The sequence below is a fragment of the Rhipicephalus microplus genome, chromosome 5 (genome assembly GCF_043290135.1).
Source record: "Rhipicephalus microplus isolate Deutch F79 chromosome 5, USDA_Rmic, whole genome shotgun sequence".
In the NCBI taxonomy this organism is placed as follows: domain Eukaryota; kingdom Metazoa; phylum Arthropoda; class Arachnida; order Ixodida; family Ixodidae; genus Rhipicephalus; species Rhipicephalus microplus.
Genome location: NC_134704.1, coordinates 215067312 through 215079775, shown reverse-complemented (window position 1 = coordinate 215079775; position 12464 = coordinate 215067312). Strand labels below are relative to the sequence as shown.

Here is a 12464-nt window from a genome sequence, read left to right as displayed (position 1 = left end):
ATCATAAATCGAGAGATGAAAAGTAGGCAGACTCATGTAGGCAGACGAGAGCATCGCCAATCCGTGGCAGTGGATACACGCCCTTGCGTGTTACTTTGTTTAAGTGACGGTAGTCTACGATGAAGCGTCGGCTGCCATCCGTCTTCTTGACTAGCACGACCGGCGATGCCCATGGACAGCAGGAAGGTTCGATGACGTCACTTTGAGCACTTTTTTTTCAGATACCTTGTCGCTCAGCACTATACACGTGATTGTGACGTCGCCGCATGGGGCTGGCGTCTCCAGTGTTCACCCTATGAGCTACGAAAGATGTCGGACCCAAAGGGCCTTCATCAAAATACAGGTGTCACAGTAGCATTTCAGCAGATGCCGGATTTCAGCTGTCTGTGTTAGAAGGAGGTCAGGGGCGATCATCTTGTCAGTGGTGCCATCCACTGCGCTCTGCGAATAAGAGAATGGAGCAGAGGACGAAGAAGATTCAGCAACAAACACCGAAATTGCAGCATCGATAGAACAGACTTGTGACAAAGTCATACCATCTGGGATAACTTGAGCGCAACAGCTGAAGTTTAGGATTGGAAGAGATGTTGTATTTCCAGTGACTGTCAAAAGTGTGTGAGGCATGGGAACGTTTCTGGCTAGCAGAACGTCAGAAATATGTGTCAACATGTAGTCACCTTCAGGAACAGGAGGGACAGACCTCAGGTTCACGTAGGTAAAGGATTTAGATGCTGGGCGAACGTAATATACAGAAAACAGACGTGGTTGAGATGGTGTTGGGTCTTCATGGTAACACGGTAAATCAAGTTGAAGCATGCCAGGTCCGCAATATATGAGGGCAGAGTGGGCGGATAAAGAGGCCGTGCCAAGGATAAGTTCATAGGACTATTTCTCGATCAGAGCAATTATCACTGTCGTGGAGCGATCGGCAACACTTATACGCACGGAGCACATTCCAAGCACGGGAAATGTACCACCGTCAGCGAGCTGGATAAGTGGTAGTGTGCGCGGCGTTCAAAATTTCCTAAGGCGGCAATGAAGTTCTGAATTCATCACTGATATGTGAGCTGTGTCCACAAGTGCAACAACGGGTGTGTCGTCTACTTCAACGTCAATAATTTGGCGTCGAGTCGGCAGCATGGTCGGAGGATTTAGCAGGCAAGTGGTGTATACAGCATCACCTCCGGCAACTGCGTCATCTTGTTTTCTCGCGGCAGGTAGTCAGCCAGCGACGTTGGTTCTCGAAATCGGGGCGAGCGAGACGACGGGCGACGGGAGAGTAGTGAACAGGACTGGTGAGCATGCTGAAATAGAGAATGACGACGATATGGCGGCATAGAAGTAACGCTTCACTGGTGGCCTGAAGTGATTCCCGGAAAGGCTGAAAGCCTCCATTATCCGTCTCTTGGCGATGGTTGTACCCATAGGGTGCCTGATGCTGATAGAACCAAGTGTTACAATGGCGAGCCACGTGTCCGATACGGTGGCAGTTGAAACAAATCGAACGGTTGTCAGCAGTCCTCCACTCGGCTGGATTGCGAGGGCGCGCCGGAATGTTTTAGCTTTGGGCATACGAAACAAGGGGTCAACGACGATCGATCGGCTGAGGGAGCTGTAGTACACTCGGAGGCCAGTCCAGCATGGGAAAGCTCTTGTCGCACAATGACATGTATTAGTGGCATCATCTGTGGGCTAGAGTCACAGGCATGGGAGCACGTGGACGCAGGAGACAGAGCTTCGTGTTCAGGTCTGACGATCTTGGTCTGGTGCTCTGCAGTTAACGGCGTCTGTAGTGCAGGCCTGTCTTCGCACGACTAGGTTGCTGCTGCGTTCGGTAGTCGAGTGAAATGGTGGGCGATACGTACACTTTTTGTGGCCTCAAAACGCTGACACTCCTTGATAATGGTATCGACCATGTTGCAGTTCTTGCTAATGAGAAGGTTGAACGCATCATCTGCATTGCATTTAGGTATGTGTGCTGCTTTCTCAGTTTCTTCTATGTTATTGTCTGCTTTTCGGCAAAGGGCGACCATGTCTTGTTTGTAAGTCACGTGGGACTCTGCTGACGTTTGCGCACGAGATGCCAACTCCTTTTTGACCAATACGTTTCTACCCACAGACTTGCCGAAAAGGGCGCCCATCTTTTTCTTGCACTCATCTCAGCTTCCAATTTGTTCATCGTGGTTCTCGAACCACATTTTTGCTGTTCCTCTCAAGAAGAACAGAATGTTTGCCAATATAAAAGTTTGATCCCAGCGGTGATTTTTACTTTTACGCTCGTACAACGGCAACTAATCTTCAATGTCGACATCAAGAGTGCCACAGAATATGCCAGGATCTTTAAGTGGCAGAAGGACAACAGTTATTGTAGTCGTCTCGGCGGGTGCGGATCGCTGGTTTGCCTTGGTGGTTAAATCTAAACGTACTGCCACTGTGGAGCTCCGTTATATTGTGCTGTACCCCACACCACTACCAAATGTCATAGGAGTGAAAGATTGACTGAAATAAAGATATTTACAATATGTACAGAAATATAGAGCGGGTCGGAGACAACTGCAGCCAAGATGGAGGAAAAAAAGCAACAATAGCACGAGCGCGATCGCATTCATCGTCTTCGTCATCTACCTGATGCTCTCTCGTTGCCGATGTTGAGTAACAATACTGTCAGTGCTATACTTGAGTCCATCTTGCAAAGGTGCAGATGTTAATTATTCTTTGACAGAACTGAAAGCTCTTGCAGTAAAATGGGCATTAGAAGAACTACGACCATACCTGATTGGCAGAAAATTTCAAGTTGTCAGTGACCACCCTGCACTGTGCTGGGTCTTGCGCTAGAGCGAAGGAAACCAACGCCTTCTTCTTTGGTCACTGATTTTGCATGATTTTGACTTTGATGTCATATAAAAAACAGGAATCCTGCACAGCAAACCAGATTGTCTTTCCAGGAGTTCTTCCATTCTTGATGATGCTGAACCAATTTTCGTTATATCGTATCTATCGCTGCAATTCTGTGACAACATGGGTGAGGAGCAGCGTCAAGATGCCATTTGCGCTTAAGCCCTGGATATGCATAGGGGCACGAAAATGCATCAGAAACGGGTGCGATTGAAGTTTGTCACGCATAACGACGTGTTGTACAAAAGAGACCAAGGCACGGTCAGCAGTCGATTTCTCCTCTGCCTTCCTACACAGCGACAAGCTTAGGCACTCTGTGAAATATACAAAGGACAATACGACGGCCACATGGGCATCTGGAAAACATTCGCTACCCTAAGTTCTCAGTATTGCTGGCCGAAGCTCTAGGCAGAAGTCAGGCGGTGCGGGCGTCACTGTGACCTTTGTCAGAGGATGAATATGTCGACATTTGTGCCTTACGGTCTATTACAGCCAGTAAAAGTCCACAGCCCGTTCCACACAATTAGGGTAAACATAGTAGGACCATTCGAAAATTCAAGAGGTTACAAGTATATCAATGAAGCCACTGATTATCTCACAAATTTTGGGGAGGCAGAACCACTCTGGGACATAGAGGCTGTAACCGTCCAGAAATTTGTTGAAGGACGGATCATCTTGGATGCATAGATGCCCAGCCACAATTATCACAGACCACCGTGCTCAAGTGATGGCGCGTTCTTCTGCAGCATACTTCAAATATCAGGGCGCCAGCCATGCTGCCACTACCGCAGATCATCCCGCAGCAAACGGCCTGTGCGAAGGGGCCAATACGACAATAAAAAAATGATTGTCATGACTACGCCATCGGAGAAAAATGGGCCGACGTCCTCCATTATATTGTTATTCTGGTACAACAAAGGGTATCAAGACATGCTTCGCCCAACTCTCTTCTTCCTGATCTACGGTAGGGACCCGGTGCTACCGTTAGATGTTGTACACAGCCACCGAGAGCTTGAAGATCTAAAAGATTGATTGTTTGATATGTGGGGCTTAACGTCCAAAATCTACCATATGATTATAAGAGACGCCGTAGTGAAGGACTCCGGAAATTTTGTTCACCTGGGGTTCTTTAACGTGCACCGAAATCTGAGCACACGGGCCTATAGAATTTTCGCCTCCATTGAAAATGCAGCCGCCACAGCCGCGAATAAATCCCGCGACCCGTGAGTCAGCAGCCGAGTACCTTAGCCACTATACCAACACGGCAGGGCTGAAGAGCTCAAAGAAGAATCAAAGTATCTCACGGTAGTGCTCGAATGACTGCAAAAAGCTGGGGAGCTCGCAGTCATGCACATTTGACGGGCTCAAGAAAAACAGAAGTAGCACTTCGACAAGCACCACAAGGACGTAGTGCTTTAGAGAACAACTGATGCTCTTCAAGGTTCCAACGTACGACGTGAAAACGACTGCGTCAAGCACCGGTCATCACATGATAGTGAACAAACTGTCGCCCGTGCACTACAAGATCGAACTCGCGGACAACATGGGAAGTGAAATTGTGCACGTTGACAAATTGAGACTATATCTGAACCCCGTTGCTCACATAGAGCAACCCAATGCTTCGGACTAAGGTGTACATGGGTGCCGTGAAAAGAAAATTGTTGTTGGTGCTTGTATATAGTTTTATGGGCCTGAAATTGGATAGACAATATTTTGGCAACTTAGTTACAGAATGGGCTGTTTAGGTTAGTTTAGTTATGTCTCCCTTTCTTCTATTTTAGTGTTTTGTGTTTGAAGTCAGGAGAATTAGTTTCCAAACTCGGACATGTGATAAGCGATAGCAGACAACGCTCGGTGCATGTCTCCCACCTTTGCGCGGGGAAAACGAAGTAAATCGGCACTGAGCCTGTCGGCGCTCGAGGAACGTCGAATACAAATTAGGTCTGGCAGTCTTTTACTGATTTTAGAAGAGTGTGGATGTTCTTGTTAGGCCGCCTTGAAACCCTGTATATCCGATGGACACAACGGCACGTCACATGCCCCATAAAGAAAGCGACAGGATACCACTAAGTAAGGGTGTATGACAAAAAGATCCAATCTCCCCAATGCTACTTACCACATGCTTACGTGTTTTCAGCGCCTAGAATGGAAAAAGTTAGAGATGAGAGTCAAAGGAAGGTACCTTAGTAACCTGCACTTCGCCGATCACATAGCGTCGCTAATTACTCAGGGGACGCATTGCAGCTCATGATTACTGAGTTAGACAAGGAGAGCAAAAAGGTAAGTCTTTAAATCAATCAGCAGAAAACAAAAGTAATGTACAGCAAACTCGGAAGATAACAGCGGTTCGAGATATGTAATAGTGCACTTCAAGTTGTAAAAGGCTATGTCTACTTAGGGCAGGTAATAACCGCAGAGCCGAACAACGAGATAGAAGTAACTACACTGTAAGCAAAAACTATCCGAGTTTGGGGTTTTTCCGGCTCATGACCTCTGAAAACTCTCTCGGGTTTAAAATTACTACCTCGCGTAGGAGTAAAAGATGGTACATGACATAGTTTTACCACCACCTCTCAGGCAAGTAGTAAAAAGATGTCAAAATCCAGTTTTACCACTTAGGGAGTTTTCTATCACGTGATTTTTAACCTGCGTTTCAGAGTTTATTACCACGTGACTGCAAGGTGCAGCTGCTTCGGCAGCTTTTGCCCCATACCCCCCTTGTGACGCTCTCAGTGAATACTGAAGGTACGCGAAGCCCACAGATGGTTTTTTTTTTTTTGTCATCGCCGTGCCTCAGTACTGACCTCGAGTCAGCGCACTTTTACTGGAACTGGGGGCAGCATAAGCACAACAAGCGAGAACAGCATTCTTTGAACGAAAAAAAAAAGACGGGGGGGGGGGGGGGGCTCTCAAAACAGAAAAAAAAAGAAAGAAAACCTGCTGTGGAAAGCTGTCCTGCATATTTTCGCAAAAGGTTGCTTTTGCTCGGCGCTGGCCTTGGAGACAGGCAGTGCAAGAAGCTCGGTATCTGTGTGTCTGGATGGGCTGGTGGATCTCACGTGTTTCCTACATCACCTGCTCTTCCGAGCGCCTCCGAACCTGCACATCGCGGATATCTCACTTCCGAGCCGAATCGTGGAGATCTGCCAGTGGTAACAAAATCAATCTGGCGTCATCGTCCGTGCTTGCCTGCTGGAGAAGCAATAAGCAAAATGCTTCACTCTGTCGTCGTCACCGAGCTGTGGCCACCAGTGACCAGTGGGAGTGTGTCGCCGGGGCAGGTGAAAAAAGCATCGCATATATTTTGTTCCACAGTAGGCGATGTCTGCATGAGTAAAGTGCTGCCCGAATTGCCCACCTCATGCACCAACTGTTCTCAAACATGTAGCGCGAAGCCGATACGAGGCAGACGGAAACAACAAGAGGCTGCCCGTGAGCACGAAAAAAACCCGGATGGTGGTCTTTCGTTGGAAGTGTGCATACACCGCCCCGTCCCCATAAGATAGCGGTGACGTGTTCATTTGTGTCTGAAATGACCACGAAATTCGCACAGAATATGTGTTCTGTGATCACCAGCTGTGTTTCATCGGATAGCCGTGCTGCTCAAAAAGGCCTAGAACGCCGTCGGTAAGCAGCTTGTATGCAGGCGTGGACCGCTCTTCTACGCCCGTTGTGATGAATACGTGCTGCTACTGTGTTTGTGCACCGTCACTGAATGAAAATCATTGAGCTACCATGCTTTGTGCGTACTTAGGTATATTTTGTGGACTTGTGCATCAGCAGTGCTAACACGCGTGGGGCAAAGAGCCCGGTGTGCCAAGCAATTATTGGATAATCAAAAAGGTGAGATCGTGTAGATTTATAATAAAAGGTTGGTGTGACATTTAGTGCCCTGCAGCCTACTTGAAGCTTGCGCTTGCACCTTCAAGCGTTGTTGTTAATCGATGCAAAAAAGAGCTCTCCTACCGGTACTACATTGCCGGTCAAAAAGTCGTGCCTATATATATACCGGATTGTCGAAGTGTAGTCGAGCAACGCGTGCAGTCTGTGCTAGTGGTGTATTATTCTGCATTGGTGGTGTATTGTGCGTGTGTATTATTCTGCGTGTGTATTATTCTGCGTGTTTGTCTGTATGTGAATGTATGTGTCACCAATTCTGCCGTTCAACAAATTCAATCAATTCTGCTATTCAATAAATTTGTCGACTCTGGGCGAATGCACCCGTCATTTTTATTTTTTTACCACCAGAAATAACTCCCAGTAATCACCTCAAAAACCTTGTGAAGGTAATAAAAATTTACTCTCTCTATACTCGCTGAAAACCTCACTGGGGTAAATAATTACTACTCTCGCTACGTTCAAAAACTCAGCACGAGAGTAAATTTTTACCTCGGTAGTAGGTGGTAAAAAAAACCCAGGAAAGGTAGTGCGCTAGAGGACAAATGGTTTAACCAGTTTTTGAGGTTATTTCAGGTCATTTTTGTTTAGTGTGTAGAAGAATAGGAATGGGGTGGAGCACATTCGGCAAGCACTCTCAAATTATGACAGGTAGATTGCCACTATCCCTCAAGAGAAGGGTATATACCAGCTGTATCTTGCCGGTACTTAGCTACGGAGCAGAAACCTGGAGACTTACAAACAGGTTTCAGCTTAAATTGAGGACGACGCAGCGAGCAATGGAAAGAAAAATGGTAGGTGTAACCTTTAGAGACAAGAAGAGAGCAGAGTGGATTAGGGGACAAACAGCGGTTAAAGATATCATAGTTGAAATCACGAAGAAGAAATGGACATGGGCTAGGCATGTAGTGCGTAGACAGGATGACCACTGGTCATTAAGGGTAACAAACTGGATTCACAGAGAAGGGAAGCGGATTAGGGGGAGACAAAGGGTTAGGTGGGCAGATGAGATTAAGAAGTTTGCGGGTATAAATTGGCAGCAGCAAGCTCAAGACCGGGTTACTCGCGGAACATGAGAGAGGCCTTTGTCCTGCAGTGGACGTAGTCAGTCGGATGATGATGATGATGATGATGACCTAATTTTTGGAGAGGGCAAGCATGCTAAAGGGTGACAGAAAGTTAGGTGGGAAGATTAGATTAGGCACTTTGTGGGTATAAAGTGGCAGCAGCAAGCACAGGACCGAGTTGACTGGCGGATTATGGGAGATGGCTTTGTCCGGCAGTGGGCGTAGTCAGGCTGATGATGATGATGATGACGTTCAGTCTTGCATCACATGCCAGCAAAACAAAACACCTCCGCGACATCTCACAGGCACGTTGCAGCCCCTCCTGTGCCCGGCTCACCCATTTGACCACGTTGGTATCGACTTATACGGCCCCATCCTTATAGTAGCTGTGAAAACCAATGAAATATGGTTGGCGTCGATGATCTGACGTGTTACGCTGAGACTGGAGCTCTTTTGGCAGCGACCGCCTATTGAAGTAGCTCTCTTCACTCTTGGCGGCATCATTCAATGCCATGGTGCTCCGCGCCATTTACTCATTGATAGGAGTCGCGTGTTTGTGTCAGACGTCATCGAAGCCCTTCTCGCTAAATGCAACATCATTCACCGGAAATTCACCGCCTACAAATAAGAGCCAAATGCTCCCACCAAAGGGTTCAACTGCACACTCGGTGATAGGCTCGGGATGTATACCTCCTCCGACCACACCAACTGTGCCACCTGTAGTTACATCCCCAAATTCTGCTATACGACCACCGCATTATTAGACACACGAATTCCCGCATAAGAAAAAAAGCTGCGGACCCTTTGCTATCAGCAAAAACGGTGAAGCGGGCATCGGCGCACCGTCGATTGCGTTACTAGACTGCAAGCTTATGTAGTTGGAGAAAACCTAATGATCTTTTGTCACGTGCATAGGTTGCGCGCGCGCATGCTTTCTTCGTCTTTCTTCTCTTTCTTTTCTATTTCGCTTTAAGGAAGCAACTAGTTCTTATTCGTCACTCATGTTTTCAAGCCTTTGTAGCTCGTCTTTTGCGGTGATCCTATATGAAAACATATCTTTTTCGTGCTTGCAGTGCCAGTCGACAGTGGTGGCCCTGGTGGCGTGTGGGCTGGCGCTGGCGAAAGGCTTCGCGAGGCATGGCGGTACCATCACTCCGCTTTACGCCTGCATGCTGTGCGCCTGCGGACTGACCTCCGCCAACGTAGCCAGCATGGTGCTCGGTGAGTAACTACTCGTCCGCGCTGCTCAACGCGGCTGTTTCCATACTATTTCAAGAAGCGAGCAACAATAAGCAGTTTTATTAGGTAACGTATTCCCAGAAACGAAAATCAAATCGAAAAGTGGAGCAGTGATCGGATTATGCTAGCTTGGTGATTGCCTCAGAATGCGCTGTTTCACAGACCCCCTTTTCTTTTCTGAGTGCCTGAAGCCATATACGACAGTTACGTAGTTTCCGTTGCGGCGAAACAAAACAACATGTTCAAGTCATGGTCAAGTGTGTCTGTATCGTGAGTCAGTACGAACTTGCTCGAATCTTGTGAAACCAAATGCTGGTAACCATCAGCAATTTTTTTTGAACGGCTAAAACTTTGCGCACATATTCACGCACATTGAGCATGTTTTCGGCTTGCCTCCTTCAATATACGCGGCTAGATTCAAGAAATACACCCAATGATGACCTTGAGCGATCGCGCTCATACATACAACCACGGAGGAAGAATAGACAGGAGGGGACACTCGGCTCCTTTCCGTGCCGCTATTGTGTCACTCTCCGGTGCGGTGGATAGATGAATGGATGGATGTATTCGGCTGTGACCTTTAGATCGGGCAGTGGCCCACGCTACCTAGCCATAAAGTTAGGCCCTATCACTGTGTGTTTTAGGATTGAATTTCACTCGCGTCTTGATTTTAGCCACCAATCAGTTAGCCTCCTCCTGGTTATTTCTACCCGTTTAAAATCTATTTTGGCTTCACTGTCCCTAAGCCCCAATGCTTTAGGAAAATCCGTGTCATTATATACGACTGTTGAATGGAGCCCTTTAAACAAAATTATCAAATGTTAAGCCGCTTTCTCCCCCTCTCCACACGCTCTACATAGTGTGTCTGGGCCTTCGTATTAGGCTTGGTACGTCTTGGTCCGCAATACTCTCGTTCTTGCCTCGAACAGTAGAAAACTACCCCGAGAAGTATTCTCTTCCCTTGCATTTTCCTGCTTAAAAGTTCAGTAGATCTCCATTAATAATTTTGTAAGCATCGCCATCTTCCACGTGTCCCTCTTTGTTTCCTTCACCTTCTTTGTAACCAATTTGGCTTGGTATTCTGCTGTTCTCTAAATAGTTCCTTGACAATTTTTGAGTTCACTTCTTCCATTTAGTATCAATATTCCTAATGTACAATTAGCTGAAAACTTTTCTAGCCCAACGCTCGTCTCCCATTTTTCTCCATCGCTCATCAAATTCTATCTTGCTGCTAGCTTCCCTGCACTCAAACGATGTCCAATCCATGTCACCCTATACCCCCTGATTTGGGGTATTTCTGTGTGCTCCCAAAGGAAGTATGACACATTGTTCAACTTCCAATCTTTCTTGAACCTCTGATTTCACCGACAAGACCACATTGCCGAACGTCAAACCCGGGACCATGGCACTTTTCGAAATCCTTCTCACAACGTCATACCTATTGTAGTTCCACAGTGCCTTATTTTTTATTACAGCTGCATTCCTGTTACCCTTAGTCATTACATATCTTTTGTGCTTCCTTAAGTACTTTGCCCCGTTATTTATCTATGGGCCCAAGTATTTGTATTTCTCCACTATTACTAGTGTGACTTCCTGTATCATATGCTCACTGCATTTGTTATCATTAAAAATTATGATTGCTGGTTTTCTCTGCTGAACCTCCAATTTAAACTATCTCCCTCATTACCACAGATATCTATCAATCCTTGCAGATCTTCCTTGTTGTTGGCTAATATTACTATATCATCTGCATACATCAATGCTGGTAATGACTGTTTATTGTATTTTTCTTGCTTGATAAAAGAGAGGCTGAAGCTGAGTCGACTCCCCTCTGATTTGGCGTCAAGCCTCTATAGATACAGCATAAATAACAAAGGTGACAAGGGACATTTCTGTTAAAGTTTGCGTTATATTTCTATGGTTCAGATACCTGTTCTTCCCATTTGATAAGTACCTTGTTACTTGTATAGAAATCCTTTAGAAGATTAGTTATGCTATCTTCCACATCTATTGCGCCAAGTATTCCCCACAAGTCTTCTTGAATCACACTATCGTAAGCTCCTGTGATACCTATATATTCCAGTCATAGGAGCCTTTGTTCTTTATCCACTATTATAAAACACTGCATCAATGAAAACTGATTGCCCTACAACCTCCTTTGTTTATGGAACCCATTCTGTAGTTCTCCCAGCGCCCCCTCATTCTCCACCCGTGTCTGTATTATTTCTTTACAGGCATCACGAGCCTGTAAACTACTGATGTAACTGTTATAGGATGGTACTGGTTGATATCGGCTTTGCCCCCCTTTCCTTTATAGATCATGCTCATCCTGCTTAGTTTCTACCCAACGGGTGCTTTGCCATCTATTATCGCTGTGCTCGCTGCCTCTCTTAATGTTCGCTTAAGGTTTTGTTCTAGTTTCTTTATTAGCATGATTGGGATGCTGTCAGGGCCTGTTAATCACTATTATGAACCTTTTTATCCGCCCATTCCCACTCTCGTTGTCAAAATAGAGCCACTGCACTAAGTGGTCCATCCTCATTTGATGAGGTGCATGCACTGCTTTCTTGGTGTTAAAGTTTTTCTGTCATCATTGTTTTTATATATTTCCTTATCTCATCCCCTTTTAGTGAGACCCCTTGAAGTGAAGGTATAAACCTCTGTTCCATGCTGGTCTTATTACTCAGAGAATCGATATGGTTCCAAAACTTTTCAGCTGTCTTTCTGTCCTTTTTGTTTACTTCCACCTGTCATTGATCCCCCTTTCTTCTAATCTTTTCACTGATGAGATCGGACGCTTTTCTTCTCCAGCTGAAAAAGTTACCACAGTTTCTTTTGAAATCATCTTCTGGTTCACCTCTCTGTTTAGCATACCTGTGCTCCTTGGAAGCTTCTGGATGTCTTGATGTGGCCCTGTAACTACCTCATCCCACCTGCTGTTGCGTTTGTGTCTCCTTTTTCGGTCGATTTGGCTCATACCTTAGTAAGCTCTAACTGAAACAATCGAGTTAGATTCATGCGCGTCCACCCTGTTCTAGTATCCTCGGTTATTATTTTCTCAGTCTGTTTAGTTGCCGTTTCTATTTGCCTTTCTGAATAAATATTGTCATGTGGTTGCTCGTAATGCTTCTTTTCCATTTGCATTTCTCTTCCAAACCTCAGCTTGATGCGTCTGTGATCCCTGCCTAAGCTTCTGCACCCATATTCATCAATGTTCATCACCCTTAGCCGATCATGCGTCAATTGTGACATCAATGCGAATCGTCGACTGCAGCGTTCTCCCCTCCCATGTTATCTGCCCTTCGCATTTATCGGTGCTGTTGCAAATGAGTAAATTATACCTTTCACACAAATCCATTAGCATTC

General features: G+C 46.0%; 1 protein-coding gene across 8 annotated transcripts in view; it reads left to right on the top strand.

Moving 5' to 3' along the window:
- Window positions 1-12464, top strand: part of LOC119173523 (solute carrier family 41 member 3) — an 880209-nt gene that overhangs the window by 439683 nt on the left and 428062 nt on the right. For all 8 annotated transcript variants that reach the window (XM_075896482.1, XM_075896486.1, XM_075896484.1 and 5 more), the window contains one exon: window positions 8933-9080. In XM_075896482.1, the coding sequence (XP_075752597.1) occupies window positions 8933-9080 (148 nt within the window). The remainder of the gene's footprint in view (window positions 1-8932; window positions 9081-12464) is intronic.